This window comes from Hemiscyllium ocellatum, chromosome 10, assembly GCF_020745735.1.
Source record: "Hemiscyllium ocellatum isolate sHemOce1 chromosome 10, sHemOce1.pat.X.cur, whole genome shotgun sequence".
NCBI lineage: Eukaryota > Metazoa > Chordata > Chondrichthyes > Orectolobiformes > Hemiscylliidae > Hemiscyllium > Hemiscyllium ocellatum.
The window spans coordinates 45,440,810-45,458,689 of record NC_083410.1 but is presented as its reverse complement, the minus strand read 5'-3'; the positions used below and the strand labels follow the sequence as shown (position 1 = coordinate 45,458,689).

Here is a 17,880-nt window from a genome sequence, read left to right as displayed (position 1 = left end):
CAAACATTCTGGGTTTAACTAACAGGAACTTCCAGGTAATAGTCTTTGAAAAGAATTAACTCTACAGAAATACAAAGGGCCTAATTTATTCTGCAGCGCAGAACAGATATCAAACTTATTAAGACAAAAGGCAAAATACTACAGGTACTGAAAATCTAAAACACAAATCAGGAAATGCTAGAACTATCAAAAGGTCAACTATTGCCTGTGGAGAGAAAGTAGGAATCTGAAAATGACTGATCTTTCTGATTCAAATCATCAAGCAAAATATTTAATTTACCAGGACCAGGAAGGAAAGGACTAAGAAGGAAATTTATTAAGTGCAGTATGTAATGCATGAAAAGAAACTCTTTCAACACATAAATTGATCTATCCACATAGAAATTGGTGAGCTGATGTGAAAATGATTGTTCTTGACATCAGGACAGCATTTGAGTGTGTGTGGAATCAAGGAATCCCCATCAAAATTGAAATCAATGGGAGTTGGTAAAAACTCTCCACTTATGGAAGTATGCATAATATAAGGAAAATGGCTAGGATTGTTGAAGGCCAGTCACTTCAGCTCCAAAACATAATTACAGGAGTTCTTCAGAGGTACTGGCCAAAACATTCTCAATTGTTTTATCAAAGGTCAGAAGTGCGGTTGTTTGCAAATGATGGCCATGTTCAGAATCACTTGCCACTCCTCAGATGCTGGTATAGATACATTGCCTGGATAACGTTTAGGGTAGGTAAATGAAAATTAAATTGCGTCATGCAAGTGGCAGGCATTGCCTCTCCAACAAGAAAGAATATAACCACTCCCCCTTAACATTCAATGAATCACTCCCCATCCTGACTTGGAAATACATTGCTCTTCTTTCATTGTTATTGGGTGAAAATCCTAGAATTCCCTCCCAAACAACATTGTGAGTGTACCTGCACCAAATGGACAGTGGCAGTTCAAGAAGACAGCTCACCACCACTTTCTGCATGGCAATTAGGCATGGGCAATGCATGTTAGCTCAGCCACTAAAGCTCTTAGCCCTTGAACGAATAAAACAAAGTAACAACTTTGAGTCCCCCACCATCAGCAAACTAACGATTACAATTAACTATTCAAATAAATACTGTGGCTACCACAGAAAGCCAGAGCTGGAAATTCTGTGGCAGATAACTCACCTTTTGAGTCCCCAAAGCCTGTGTATCATCCATAAACCCTAAGTCAAGAGTATTTTGGAAGCCTTCCAGATATCTGGATGAATACAGCTTCAGTGACACTCGAGAATAATATTGGCTATGGCATAATTTGTGGCAGAAGTGGGTGAGAAGTCCAACAAGGCCTATTCAATTTCAGAAGTCCCTCACAGCAACTTTTATTCAACTGATGGATGTTGAGGCAAGATACTTGCTAGTCAGTAATGAGTTGCCTATTTAGGAAACATACTGCTTGTTAAGAACATTATTAGCAGCCTTTCTCGCCTCACCCATCACTACTGTGGAAAGGAGACTCAGGAACATATTTGTGGGAATAGGGGTTGCAGGATGGGGGCCACGAGAGGATGACAATGTGAAGGCAGGCAATTGTATTTGTAAGGAGGGGATATGGTAAAACGTGGATGGTAATGGGGTAACACAGGACAGGGGTATTCCATGATCAGGAGCAGCCTGGTTTTAAGGGGTAGAGAGTGTATGACCATGCTGGTATAGTTGGCTCATATACCAGGGCCTGGTGGAAATAGTAGGGAAGTAAAGGCACATGTAGGTGTGTTGGATGGGTACCTGGAGAGGTGCAAAGCCTATTGAGATTATGGGAAGGGGTCTCAGGAAGGAGAAATTGGCATTCAGGGTCTCACTGTCATGGAAAGGCAGAGACTTAAAGATATTGACTGAAAGCTGTCTGATGTCGCCTTCCCTCATGATGGAAATTGAAAGCATGGAATGGAAAAGAAAATGGCTGTGACCTACATCCAGACTGAGCAGGGTAAACGTCTCAACCTATGAGAGGTGGGCCTCTAAGTCCTACCAAAGTCAGGCCCCTTAGAGAGGAGTAACATTACATGTAGGTCCATTAACCAAAAAAGCACTAAGATTCAGCTCTATTTTATATATTCATTTATTGTCACAGGCTCAAAAAGTTTGGATTCCCTTGCCTGCAGCATTGTTGGTACATTGACATCACATGGGGCTATTACAGTTCAAGGAAATGGCTTACTATAGTACTCTCAAGGGCAATTAGGAATAGATAATAAATGGTAGTCTTGCCAGAAATGCTCATATTCTCAAAAGAAAATCTTGATTCTATCCCTGTAGTTGTACAGGACACACACCGGCTGGTTCCCTAATCCCTGATGATCTTAATGCCTTGACTCTGTATTAATTGTTCACCTCCCTGGCCCATGTATTGCACATAGAGACCAGAAAAAGAATAGAGACATTCAACCATGAGGAGTGTTAGTGTCAGCACAGCCCATTGCTGTAGAAATGTGTTATTAATCTTGCTTCCACATGCTACACAAAGCTCTCAATTTAGACATCAGTTCATGATGCATGCTGCATGCACCATAGGTATTACATTGACTCAGTTACATTCAGGGTTCCACAGAGATCATAGTGCAGAGCCAATAACATTTCTGCAAATGTGACTTACACTGCGTTGTCTTGTGGGCAACACATTATTGGAAAAGGATGTTATCTTTCTTTCTCTTCCACTCTGCCTCAGTATTGTCCCACGTCGCACAGCTGGAGGGAAGGAGCCTGTTAGAAATGAAGCCTAATGGCCCTGGTGGAGTGGGAGGGAAACCCTGGAAGCAGTTATGTTTTGATGACCTGGGCATGCTCAGAGCCTTCTTGCCAGAGAAAGTTCTCAGCTATAACTTCCAAGGATCGGGGGTGGTTGAGCACAGACAAGGTGGAGGTGAAAGGCCTGGCGAACTCTGCCATGTCCTGAGAAGATAAATTCAAAGGCCATGTCTGTGGTCCCACCTCCAGCTGGGTGTATCCTTGTGAGGAGGGGCCATCAGATTCCCCACCACCCTGTTGATTTTGGTCCTGAGGACCAATGGCTGGGGCGATAGAGTGTAGGTGTGTGCATTTCTCCAACAGACCCTGAGGGTGCTGGACCTGGCTATCCTCGGCAACCACCAAACTGTCCATGGATACAGCCAGATATTGAGTCAGCTGGGTCCTCTTGGCATAGCTGCAATCCTGCAGCCTCTGGGTCCTAAGGGTCATTGTCTCCCACATGGCTGTTTCCAGCTCCTGTTCTTCCTCTGGGTGTGGATGAAGTCCTTGATTGCCAACTCCACACGAATGGTATGGGAGTGAGAGCAAATGAGGGAAAATATTGAAGGCAATTGTGAGAATAGCAGAGCATGAGCCTTGGTTGGAGGTGGTTGCAGTATCGGAGGTAAGTGAGTATGAAATACAGAGAAAAGAGTGTGGCACTAATCCTGGCACAGCGGGAAGTTCCTGCGGCATTACTCGCCCCTCCTCTGGACTGTGATCACACTATCACCCGTTGTCATCTCGGACTGTTTGCGAGGGTCTTTTTTATTTCCTCCTCTGCCAGTTCACCAGAAAGAGGTTGCCCCTCCTCTGGACTATGGATCAGTGGTGCTGGAAGAGCACAGCAGTTCAGGCAGCATCCAAAGTGCAGCTAAATCGACATTTCGGGCAAAATTACCTCCTCTGGACTACCCAACCCACCAGATCCCACAGGTCCCTGTTGGAGAATCATAGCACTGCATTCCCTTTCTCCAACAGTTTTTAACTGAATGTGAAACACTGTGCAAAACAGCTTCAGAATGCCAGCACTCATCTACGGGCACAGTGACCTGTTAAATATGGAGTGGGTGCCAGTGATGCAGCTCTTTAATAAATAACTGGTGAGTGGCAATTTCTTCCAGGAAAGGGGTATGGTATGTTGGGCAGGAATTAGTCAAGAGAGATACCATAATAGCTATGTGGATTGCTAATGATGTGATTTTCATAAAGTACAGTGAAAGATCATGCTAGGCCTTCTGGAGAGAGATCTTTTAAAAAAAAACTTGATGAAACTGATACTTAACCAAAAAAGCACTAAGATTCAGTTGTATTTTATACATTAATTTACTGTCACTGGCTCAAAAAGTTTGGATTCCCTTGCCTGCAGCATTGTTGGTGTATCAACATCATATGGGGCTATTACAGTTCAAGGAGATGGCTCACTATAGTACTCTCAAGGGCAATTAGGGATGGATAATAAATGGTAACCTTGCCAAAAATGCTCACATTCTCAAAAGAAAATCTTGATTCCATCCCTGTAGTTGTTTAATGGACTCGGTAGTTTGATTAAAATGATGAGGAGCAAGAAATGACACTCAATTATATTATTAATTGATTAAAAATAACCATTACTCTTCAAATAGGATGGTGTTCAATAATAACAATCTACAATACTTGTGTTTTACTTGCCAATATCATTATAGACACATATATAAAAATAGCTGATCACTCGAGCTATTGATTTAAAAATGATTTTTTTTTGCACATTTAAAGTAAAATTAATCCTGATGTATTGTTTTTATTCAGTGTTAATCTCTTGTTAAACTCACGCCATGGTTCCACTTAGGTATTCAAGGAACAGTAGGCAAATTAGATTAAAAATAGTAATTGCTCTTCACAGCACTGCAAAGTAAATCTATTATATGTTGCTATAGAAGAATCTGTTCCTCGGCACTAAAATTTCGAAGTCATTTGCAGTTTTGAATGAAATTTATAAGGCTGAGGTTGTGGTCTGCACTGTCTTCATGGATATGAAGCATATTCAAGGCTCTGTTTAGAAATCATGGCAAAATCGAAACCTATTGCCTAGTAAACAGCAGAGGCATTCCAAATAATGAACTTGAAGGTTAAATAAAATGGCTTAAATAATGTGGTAAACTTGAACATCCTAAGGAGTTTTAGAAAAAAAATACTTTGTCAGTTTAAGAACCTCATGGAAGTCAAGCATCTGATTTCCAATTTCATACTTTGCCATACAATCAATTCTTTTTAGTCAGACTGTCCCTGGATTTACTTCTCTGCTGTAGTAAAATGAAGAAGCTTTCATTAATCTTTCAGATGCCTCATATTAACGACGAGGCTCTTGCATGAACAATGTAACAGCAATTAAAAAGCCCATTAATCTGCATTACAGCTATTAAAGATGCATGTCATTAAACGGTATCGAGTTTGATTCATTTTCTCACCAAAAACGGAACAATTATGGTCTGGCAATGTACTTTGTCATCAAATTAGGTTGGAGTTTTCCAGTAAATGGCTTTGCAATTCTTTAGTTGTTCACCTATTTTATTATTCATCATAGAAATGTAGAAGTTAAAACCTCTTTAAATGCTCTACCTTCTTCTGGTGTTGTCAGCTGCCATGTGCACTGTCTGAAAAGTCAGCCAATGTGCAGACACTCGGTGCTATTCTATAATTTGTAAAAGGAATCAGATCAGTCAAGTTTTCTATAAAAGGAACAAACAAGAATTGGCAAGCTTAAATTACCTTATTATACAGAAGTAACAGCTTAAAACAACCAAATTAAAATACTAAGAATGCAGCCTGCAGAAATGTGCTACCAATACACTTGTATATTTTGTGCAGTCACATCAGAGACTGGCCAGCAACTATTATAATCTGTTCCTCTTCATTATGTTAATCTGTGGGCGGAATGATTCTTGTCATCTTCATGTAGCCCCGTACAGCAACAGTAAACACCTTATCCTGACTGTAATTGGACAGGTGTCTGTATCTGTATCACCCAGCCTTTAATTCAATTAAGGCACAATCTGCATTACATTCATTACACAATAATTTTCTTGGTTATTTCATCAGTGTGTGGAGCTTACCTGCCAGGGAACGGGTGTCAGTGAAGTTGGCTCTGATGAGGGGCGTGCTGGGACTGTCCTCATTGTGTGCTTTCAAAATGTACTTCTCAATTACACCTCTGACCTCAGCTGGCTCGTCCCAGCTCACCTTAACTCTGTAACCATTTATACTGTGAATTCTTGAGGGAGTCGACACATTTTGTGGAACTGGAAAGAAAAAAAAGAGCTGGATAAAGACCAGAAGTCCACATGAAGCCCACACATCTGTCAACATTAGAGGCTGCAAGAAATTGAATGCAAAAATTTTGTAAGTCTTTATTATTTAAACATTGTAACTTTCTGGCAAAGATGAAAACAGAGAACACAGGACTATTTTTCAGACTTCCATGAAAAGTTCCATATAATTAAACATTTAAAAGTATTGCTATGAATTCACAAAAAAAGCTATGCAGATTTTCTGCATACTAACTTCAATAATCCTTCTTCAAAACACTTTGAAATTTATAATAAAATGATACACTGGGTTTACAACTGGGAGTGACTGTCACATTTCATAATTCCGAATGGAACTGTGAAGATTAGAACAATCACTGCTCAGTCATAAACTTCAAAATCTATCTGACGGAAGACAGGTAGAGTAATGGTTAAGGTGGTCCCTTCAGACTGCCGTGGTCACAGCTTCAAATTTCAATGGTCTTTCTCCATTATAACACTAGTTTCTCCCTGGAGTCTCATGATGGATTTAATCAGCTGCAAACCAGGCCTCCAGGTGAGATACCTTCCTAAAGTGGTTTCTTCCCTCAAAGAAAACTTTATACACATCTTGCATCAAATATGTCTGTTTCTGATTGCACTGAGCAGCAAAGACTTTGTAAGCCTTGAAAAAGTGTGAAAACTTTCGACTGTTTTCTGAACGTGAGAACCCATTGAGAAGAGAAAGAGTGGTAATGAGAAGGAAATCGACCTAAGTTAAAGTCAAGAAATAGATTTGACTGAGCGTTACATGCAAAAGATAGGCTAGCCTGAATAAATTTGGCTGACATTCACAATTAGAAAGGGTGTAGGTCATATTCACAACCAGTAGACCACATATTGATTTTGATAGGCACAATAATGAACCAATAACAGAAAAATCTACTATATAGTGTGCCTAATAATATGCAAACATATCACATAATGTCTACAATTATTGTTTTTCTCAATGTAGAGCTTTGCAGATTCAATACGACATTAATGTTTCATAATTTAATTTATTGTTTAATAATCCAGAATCAAGACACATCTTTGTTGATGTATATTACAGACAGTGGTACTAATCAGCCAGTTGAACAAAATTTCCAGTCATAACAACATTGAAAATGAAGCAAAAACTAAGGCCTGTCTGATGTAAGTAGAGTTTGAAAATGCACATCAGACTATTGTGCACATTAACACATTGGTTTAGGTTAAACCAAATTATAAATAACATTTAAAATCAGTTATACTTTATTCAGTTGCCTAAAAATTATTTGCTTTCAAATGTAACTAATTGCTTATTACAGGAATACCAGATGGTTATTATTTTATTACAAATGACTACACAAGGGACACAGTGGCAACACCCAAGAAGCTTTCTGGCAGGATGATGGATGATTAGCCCAACAGAAATATATGTGGACTCACAAGTCACTTCATGAAAACAGTTTAGTTTCTCCCACTCCAAAAGCAAGTTTCCCCTCATATACTTTGTTCACCATTAGCAAATACAAAAAAAGTGTTATATATCTTTTCAATTATAAAATTATGTTAACAATGTAAAAAAAACTGTCCAACTAAAGAGATATATTGTTAAGTTAGTCACATAAAGGGAGACTTTTAAGCAGTTACTACACATTAACTTCTAACACCATGAAATCATCTAACACTTTTGAAAATAAGCCTGTCTTTTTTATCATCTATCCCATTCAGCTTTGTTGAAAATCTAGCTGCATAAAATAGCTTAAGCAATCCACAGTGTTTGCAAAATATGAGAAAAAAAAAGACACAGCCCACCCACTTTGTCCCTCATAAATGTGATACCTGTATATTACAACTCTTTCATATCTCATTTCACTCGACGTGGAAACCATATAAGATTGAAGAGGTGAGAAACCAACTAAAACACACAATCAACTAAAGGACAAAAGCTGAAAATTTCATCTCTGATTCTCTTAGGCAATTAAAACTATTGCAGAGATCACTCCAGGTCTGATTAATAGTATGGATTACCAAATTTTTATATGAAATAATCTGTGCCACAGCTAGAATCAGAGTTATTCCTTGTTTGAAGGAATACAGCAAGAATATAATATTCAGTTTTACAATCAGATCTTCATGAACTTTCATTTCTATTTGCTTTAGAAAATTATGGGGTGGAATTTGATATAACTGGCAAGGGTTCAGCCCATTTTCCAAAGAACCCACAGGAAACTGATGTCGCTGCTAAGGGCAAACCTGACTGAATTAGGTGCCTGAGTGGAGTTAGATTACTTGGAATTTAGGAGCAAGAAAGTGGAAACTTTCTCCAGCCCCTGAGCTACCAGCCAATCAGAGATTGTCAGCTCTTTCTTGCTGGGTGTGTCACCGGGATTACAGGCTACTGCCAATAGTACTTGATATCTTCACCAAGGAATGCAGTTGGATTCCTGAGCGCAGGAGAGAGAGTGGGATGGCATTCTTTGGGGAGGGCATTATGGATAGAGTTGTGGTGGGCAGAAATGTTGGAGGTTGTAATGGAAAATTAACATTTATTGTGAAATCTATAAAGGCATAGGGGCAAGTATTGCAGACAGACAGAAAAATGTAAAGGCAAACCGACCTAACAGCGGACTTACAGGGCCAGTTATGCAACCATATCAACAGTCAAGGAATGAGAAAAACAACTCCATATATGGAAAGGAACTTGAATGTTCCAGACTCCTGGCCTTGAGGTGTTGATAAGGAGAAGCAAATTATAGTATAAATGGAATATGTGAAAGCTATCAGGTGTCCCTTATATGAGACACCTTGTAAATATATCAGGGCTCTTTGCAGAGGTCAAAAATAAACTTTTTCTTTGTTCTTGCTAGCATTTGAGTCGAGTCTATTCAATTTCCATGACCAAGGCAAAGGAAAGTTTGGATTTCAGCAGTAAGTCCTCTTCAGATGGTTAGTCCCTCAATTTGATTCTAAATGCCTTGGAAATAAGGATTCCTCCAAAAGGGCACAGGCATGACTAACAAATGTGGTGCCGGGTGGCCTTTGGAAAGCATGGAAAGGCAATGCCACAGATATTTTATCTCTGAGCTGCCACTAAATTCCAGAGAGTTCAGGAATTATTAGTGTCAGTCAGCTTAATAATGAGACTAATTGACATCTCACTGCAAGAGGGCAAGTTTGCACTATGATCATTTTCCTGCCTCCAATTTCATCACAGACAGTACTAAGCCACTTGGAGATTGACATTCAGCCTCTGTCATGACTAAGTGAGCCCTGCCACTATTTCCAAGTTGCATTGAATCCAACTCATGATCTTTCTATTGTCACCATAATGACGCAGACAATGCAAAGCACATTATTTCATTTATCAGTACTTCAAATGGAGCTCATAAGTTACTATTTAATTTCTTTGTCAGTTCCATTGGATTGAATTCAGTGTCTAACTACTTCTCTATACGATGATGTAAAGTTAAACCTTAACTTCTACATATCAATTTGAAGATCTGTATTGATTAGATTTCCTACAGTGTGAAAACAGGCCCTTAGGCCCAACCAGTCCACATCAACCCTCTGAAGAGTAACCCACACCAGTCCATTTCATCTGACTAATGCACCTAGCACTATGGGCAATTTAGCATGGCCAATTCACCTGTCCTGCACATCTTTGGACAGTAGGAGGAAACCGGAGCACCTGGAGGAAAGCCACACAGACATGGGGACAATGTGCAAGCTCCATACAGACAGTCACCTGAGGCTGGAATCGAGCCTGGGACCCTAGTGCTGTGAGGCAGCAGTGCTAACCACTGAGCCACCATGCCGCCACCACATAAATTATTATAACCAAGTGAGGAGGGAGAACTTCCTTCCAACCTCCCTATTCATCACCACAATGATTTAAATTTTGTTTAGCATGCAGCTGCACCCTTCCCCTATTAAAATATAGTTAACATTTTTCACCAGAAGCAATTCAACAGTCTTATTACAAGCCCATTATAAAGTCTTCTTGAGATAAAGAGCAATTTTATTACATACAAACTCTGAGAAAAATAGTAGACACATCAAGCCCACAGAATAAAAACCAAAAGAACTGCATCTGCTGGAAAATTGGAAACTGCTGGAAAAGCTCAGCAGGTTGGCAGCATCTGAGGAAATGAGGAAGGGTCACTCAACCCGAGACATTACCTTTGGTTCTCAGCAGGTCTGGCAGCATCTGTGGCGAGAAATCAGAATTAAGGTTGCGGGTCAAGTGACCCTTCCTCAGTTTCTTAGATGCTGCCAGAATTGCTGAGCTTTTCCAACAGTTTCTATTTCGATCAAGCGTACAGTCTGTGTGAAATCATGTGTGTGTGATTTTTCACAGACACAACACACACACACAGACACACACACATCTTGTACAAAGGATACTCATTTTGAAGTCCTCAGTATGTCTTTGACGCATTAGGCTTTAATTTGAGACCACAGTTCTTTGGTTGGTATCTTGAAAGAACAGCAGTAGTGAAGAAAGCAGTTTCCTTTGATTTCTTGATGTCCTGATGTTTCTTCTTAATCAATATTATCACAGGATGATTTTTCTTCTGGAGAGTCAGGAACAGAGATGGAGGAAGAGAGAGAGAATTCTCAGCCAGTGTTCATTCAGGGGGTGTAGTCTGACTACTTGTGAACAGCGCAAGAAGGAACAGCCTGAGAGCCTGAAAACAGGACGTCAGTGGGTGGCTGCCTCCTGTGGTGGGCTTTTATTTCAGTGCAGAGAGAGTGGCTGGTTGGTGAGTACTCGTAAGTGGTTCTAATTTTTTACTTGTAAGAAACTGTTTTTAATATTATGGGCCAAGCAGCCAAGTAGAGTGAACATCCTACAGTACGTGTGAAGTCATAGACACACCATGTAGTTTAGTCAAACAAATATGTGGAAGAGCTTGAATTCCAGGTTTCAGAATTTCAATGGTGGCTCCAGTCACTGCATTGCATCTGCGAGGCAGAGGGCAATGAGAATAGCATGTTCAGGTAGGGGGGTCACACTGTGGGCTAGAGGCATACAGGTAGTGATGAAATGAGTGATTGCTAGGCTATCTAAGAGAACAATGCATCAGTGCAGGAGTTGCCTGAGTCTACCTTGCTTGCAAACTGGTATTTCATTTTGGATACTGGTGAGGGCAATGATTACTGTAAGTAAAGGGCAGCCACAGCTAAGTCAATGATTGCACAGGAGGCTCAGCTGTTCAAAGGCCAAAGAAGAAAAATGGAAGAGTGGTAGTAATAGGGGATTCCATAGCCAGGGGATCAGACAGCCATTTCTGTGACTGTCAATGTGACCTCAAGATGATATGTTGCCTCCCTGGTGTAAGGGTAAAAGATGTCACAGAATGGTTACAGGGCATTCTTTTCAAAGAGGATGACTAACTGGAGATTGTGGTGTATATTGGTGCCAATAACTTGGGTAGAAATTGGGATGAGGCCCTTAAAGCAGATTTCAGGGAGCTACTTAAGAAATTAAAAAGCAGCACATCTAAAGTCAGTAGTCTCAGGATTACTCCCAATGCCACATGCAAACGAACATGGAAATAAGGATACAAAAACTGAAATTTCCAGAGAAACTCAGCAACTCAGAAATGCAGCATCTGTGGAGAGAAAGCAGAGTTAACATTTTGGTGCCAGTGACCCTTCTTCAGAACAGATAGGAACTGAGAAAAGGTAGTTTATACACTGAAGAAAGGGGATGAGGGGGGATTAGTGAGGCCAGAGAGAGAGAATGATGGATAGGGAGACAAAGGGATAAATGATAATATGCAAGGGAGAAAGATAGGTTGCTAATGATGACTATAAGTAGGTGAAAATGGATTGACTGTGCTGAAAAACAGTCTGTGTGATGATGTTGGGAACCTGGCAGCCGTCAGGACTCAATATCAAGTTCAATAATTTTAGAACCTGGACTTCTTCTTCAATGTCCTTTACCCACCTTCACATCCCACACCCTGACATAACATAAGCTGCTTTTAGCACAGCCAACCCATTTTCACCAACTTGTGGTCCCCATTAGCAGCTTACTGGCACACAAGCAACCATTCCTTTGTCTCCCTACCTGTTGTTCTCTCTCTCCGGGCTCCATCTCTGCTTACTGCTCATTCTTTTCACCTCCCCATACCCTGTTTCGGTGTATGCATCTCCTTTCACAGCTACTCAGTTCTGTTCAGAAGGTTCACTGGATTCAAAACATTAACTTTCCTTTCTCTCCACAGTTGCTGCCGGAACTGTTGAGTTTCTCCAGCAATCCCTGTTTCTGTTTCAGACTTTTAGCATCATTATTTTATGGAAATAGGATAATTGATTGATTAAACATGTGGCTGAAAGACTGAGGTTGAATGGTGGGTATCATTTTTCTGAGGCATTGCAAACAGTTCTGAGGAACGTGGGACCTATACAAGCCAAATGGTACACTGAACAGGACCAGGATAAATATCCTTGCAGGGTGATTTGATAATGCTATTGGGAGAGTTTAAACCAGTTTGGCAGTGGGTGAGAACCTGAGGGCAATTTCAATGCAGCGAACGAGGGCAGAAAATTAATGAATGACTTTGAAAGACAGAGGAAGCAGACATTGAAAATGTACAGAACAGAAAATTGACTGCATTTAAAGGCAGTTGCAGAGGTCATGGTGAATAAAGATATGAGCTGAGGACACAGATGCAAATACTGTGGAAACTTGGCTTGAAGAGGAACAAAAATGGCAGCTCAACATTCCTGGATATAGAGTATTTAGACAGGTTAGAGAAGGAGGTAAAAAGATGGGGAATATAGTATTATTGATTAAAAATCAATCATAGTTGTGAGGAGAGATGATATACTAAATCATCCATTAAATGACACTATATGGTTTAAATGCAGAAATGAAAATGGGGTAGCAGTACTGTTTAACATGTACTAGACAAATTTCTGAGTGCAAAAACAACAGGGGCAACAACAGTTGAGGACTTTAATTAGTCAAATAACACCTGGAGTATAAACAGTGCGACAGACACAAAATTCTTGAAATGTGTTGAAAAGAATTTTTTTTTATCCAGACTGAACAATTCCAATGAGAGAGGGTGTGATTCTAGATTGATTCTTACGAAATGAAGCTGGGTGAGGTGGCAGCAGGTGACCATTTATGATACTGCAATCATAATTAGATTTAGTTAGGTTTCGCATTATGGAAATTGAGTGAGAGATCTAAATTGGAGAGGCAAACTTTACAAAGCTGCAATCTGGCAAAAGTGAACTTGTTACACCTACCTGAAGGGAAGTCAAGTGGTAAATCATTGGACACATTCAAAAGTGAGCTGCTATGAGCACAGAGTAGACATATCCTAACACATATAAAAGGGAGGAATGATTCGATTCCCTACAGTGTGGAAACAGGCCCTATGGCCCAACCAGTCCACACTGACCCTCCGAAGAGTAACCCACTCCCCACTGACTAAAGCACCTGACATTGTGGGCAATTCACCTAACCTGCATATCATTGGACTGTGGGAGGAAACCAATGCAGAGAGAAGGGGCAAACTCCACACAGACAGTCACCTGAGGCCAGAATTGAACCTAGAATACTGGTGCTGTGAGGCAGCAGTGCTAACCACTGAGCCACCATGTCACCCTTAATGCTGAATGCTGTATCTAGAGTCTCCTCGCTATCTGAAAGCATACAGTGCAAAATAAAGCAGAAAAATACAGCTTAAGACAATCTCAAAAACAAGCCAAACTTTAGGAAGCTTGGAGAAGTATAGAAAATACAGGGAAAAAGTTAAAATAAGAAATTTGAAAAGCAAAGAGAAGATAGAAAAGATATTGGTTGGTAAAATTCAGGAAAGTTCAAAGATGTTTTATCAGTCCATTAAGAGCTAGGTGATGACTGAGGAAGGGAGGGCAGGAAAGTGGCCAATAGAATTCAATACAGATCAGTGCAAAATTATGCATTTCGGGACAACAATTAAAGCAAGCGAATACATAATAAATGGGAGAGTATTGAGGGTGATAAAGGAAGTGATCTTGAAGTTCATGTCCACAATTCCGTGAAGGTAGCGGAACATGTAGACAAAATGGAGAAAAACAGCATATTGGGTGCTTTCCTTCCTTGGGTGAGACATTAGTAAAAGTGCAGAGGAGTAATGCTGAAAAAAAAACTTAAGAAAATGCTTGGACCACAGTTGAAGTTTTATTTTGTATTGTTATAGTCACCTCATTAGAGGAAGGACATAGTTGCTGTACAGAGAGTACAGAGGAGATTTATGAAAACAGGGCTTGAAAAACTGCAGGTATGAGTGGAGACTGGATAGGCTAATATTGTTTTTCTTAGAAATGAGAAGTCTGATTTGTGCAATATAATGAGGGGCTTGGAGAGATTTACAGAGATCTCTTTCCTTTAACAGAGAGGTCAAATAACCACTGTACATGATTTAAAGTAGAGGGATTAGAGAGGACATGAGCAAAAGCTTTTTCACCCAGAGGGTGACAGAATTATGGAATTCACTGCATGGCTTGATGCAGAAAGAGGCAGAAACACTTGAATCATTTGAAAGAAGTCTTGATCTGCACCAGAAGCCCAACAACCTGCAAGGCTGCAGATTAGGTGCTGGTAAGTAGAATTAGAATGGACAGCATGTTCCGTCAACTAGTGCAGGCACAACAGTCTGTAACTTTCCTATGGTTTCACACTGCATCCTTAGTTTCATCTCTCTTTCTTCAGAAGCCAGGTCCTTGAAATGTGTTCTCTGTCTTCAGCAGGTAGGGCACTATATCCAATATGTGAACATTCTTATAAAATTATAAGTCTAAATAGGAGATGAAGGCCTTCTCACAGCTCTCCAGGGGAACTTGCTGGCTTGTCTCATTGACTTTCAGTAATTTTTAAATTTCAAATTGTCCAATACACATTAGTTTCCTGAAACATAGCAATTCGTGTCGGTCAGGTGATGCCTGTGGACATTTTTACGTCAAGGTTTTGGTCACTGTTTAAAGTCATTTCAGTTCATGAAAGGTCCAGAAAATGAAATTCAAAAATCCATAGATGATAATTTCATACCATTATGGCAAAGTGAAATTTGACGCATATTTAATGAGTTTTCTTCAGCCTAAGAATCTTCTGTTAAATTTGATTCAATATGATTTCAATTTGTTGTTATTCATCTGTAGTTTGACCATTATGAGAAGTCTTGTATTTCTCATCATCTCAATAGTTAAGCATCTCTCCATCATAAGGTCAGAAGTAGTATGTTCACTAATGATTGCACAGCATTCAACACTTATCAACATCCTGTGGGTTACCTTGAACCTAAAGCTTAACTGGATTCATCACAGAAACAGTTACTTCAAGAGCAGAACAGAGGCTATGAATACAGCAGCAAGTAATTCACCTCCTGACTCCCCAAAGCATTTCATGAGCTACGAGACACAAAGTCAGTAGTGTGCTGGAATACTCCTCACTTGCTGCTTGAGTGCAGCTCCACCAACACTTAAGAAGTTTTACACTATCCAAGACACCACATTCACAAATATTCACACCCTCCACCACCGATGCTCAGTACACACTACTGCTACTATCTACAGGATGCACTGTAGAAATTCACCAAAGATCCTTAGAAAGAACCTTCCAAACCGATGACCAGTTCCACCTAGAAGGACAAGGGCAGCAGATACATTGGAATACTACCACCTGCAATCTCCCCTCCAAGCTACTCACCATCCTGATTTATTGTTCCTTCACTGTCACTGGGTCAAAAACCTGGAATTCCCTCCCTAATGGGATTGTGGGGCAATCAACAGCAGGTGGACTGCAGCAGGTCAAGAAGGCAGCCTCAGTCCAACCATCAAGGGCACTGGGATGGGCAATAAATACTGGCCAGCCAGCGATGACCACATCTCATGAATGAATAAGTAAAAATACTGTGGATGCTGGAAACCTGATCAAACAATAGAAAATGCTGCAAATACTTCAATAGGTCAGGCTGTAACTCTTTAGTCAGAATGTTAACCTCTTTGGTAAATGATGTTCCATCAGAACTGCAAGAAATTTAGAAGTGTAACAGGTTTATGCAATTGCAGATACCCCAAAAGGCAGCAAACTTATGTTTCAGCAGAAACATCAATTTACTTCTACTTCCTTTTATTTAGTATTCTATATTTGTTGCCCACAATGCAATTTCCTCCCCATCAGAAAGCCAAAAAAAATCAGGTGATCACTTTTTGGAACACAGCAACTCAGTTCACAAGCATAATCCTGAGCATTCAGGAAGGTGTAATTTTCACTTTCTGTTCCACTCTGCCACTGACTTGTCTGTTCTACAATGTTCTAATTAGTTTGGTGGGAGAGAAAGAACTGTTTAGTTCAATCAGGCTATAATAGCCAGACTCAACAGTAGATGAAGAATTGACTAGCGAACAAGAAGGGTTAGGGGATGAATAGTCTATATGCCAGTTGGCACAGCATAATGAGAGAAACGCCACAGGAATCAGTGCCAGAACCACCTGCAATCTATACCAATGACTTGGATGAAGAGACCCAAATGTATGATTGCTAAATTTGTTGATGGCATAAAGATAGCTAGGTGGGAGAGTACATTATGGATGGACATAAGAAATTTCCAATATAATATAAATAGGTAAAATCGTCAGGCAAAAAAAATGCCAGATAGATTATAATGTGATAAAATGGTGACTTATCCACATCGCAGGAAGAGTAGAAAAGGAACATATTATGTAGATGGAGAGAGATTGCCAAACTCTGTGGTGCACAGGAATTTAGTTATCTGTTACTTGAATCACAAAATAAGTTAGTATGTAGACACAGCAAGTGATTAGGAAGGCAAATGGATTGCTTTTGTTTGTTGCAAGAGGAATTAAATATAGCATTGCTAAGACCACACCTGGAGTACTCTATTTTTATTTCCATACTTAAGAAAGAACATCATTGCATTAAAAACAATTCACAGAGGGTTCACTTGACTAATTTCTATACAAGCAAATGTTGTACTTGTTGGCCTATATCTATTGGAGTTTAGAAGAATTAGAGGTGATTGAATCATACAAGGACCTTAGAGGGCTTGATGGGATAGATACTGAAAGAAAGTTTCCCCTTTTGATTATTCTGCCATTGCCATTTAAAGCTCCTCAAAAATAATTTTCGTCCTTGAATCAGCATTCACTTATTCTTTTAATCCTTCCTGTCTTCAAACATAAACCTTCTCCTTTGTTTTTTTCTCTCCCTTTTGCGTATGGATGCTTGAACCCTCTTATATCTCAAGGTGTTTCCAGTTCTGCTGAAAGCTGGTCAACCTTTGATTCTCTCATGCCTGACATGTTAAGTATTCTATTTTCCTTGGAGTGTCGGAGGCTGAGGGGTGACCTTATAGAGGTTTATAAAACCTTGAAGGGCATGAATAGGGTGAATAGCCAAGGTGTTTTTCCCAGGATAGGGGAATGCAAAACTAGAGGGCATAGGTTTATGGTGAGAATGGAAAGATATAATAGGGATTTAAGAGGCAATCTTTTCATGCAGAGGGTGGTGCGTACATGGAATGAACTGCAGGCAAAGTGGTGGAGGCTGGTACAATTACAACATTTAAAAGGCATCTGGATGGATATATGAATAGGAAGGTTTTGGAGGGATATGGGCCAAATGCTGGTAAATGGGACTAGATTAATATATGATATCTGTCAGCATGGATGAGTTGGACTGAAGGGTCTGTTTCTGTAATGTACAACTTATTTCCCCACAACTTCTGTTTTTATAATCTTTATAAATATATTTTATTTTGCACACCTAATGCTTGATACTAAGGAGAATAGAATCTTCCTTTGT

At 39.9% G+C, this 17,880-nt stretch overlaps 1 protein-coding gene across 1 annotated transcript in view; it reads right to left on the bottom strand.

The window, feature by feature from the left end:
* ush2a (Usher syndrome 2A (autosomal recessive, mild)) overlaps positions 1-17,880 on the bottom strand; it is a 985,309-nt gene that overhangs the window by 595,959 nt on the left and 371,470 nt on the right. Inside the window, 2 exon segments of the mRNA XM_060830996.1 lie at positions 5,385-5,471; positions 5,856-6,114. Coding sequence (XP_060686979.1) covers positions 5,385-5,471; positions 5,856-6,114 — 346 coding nt within the window.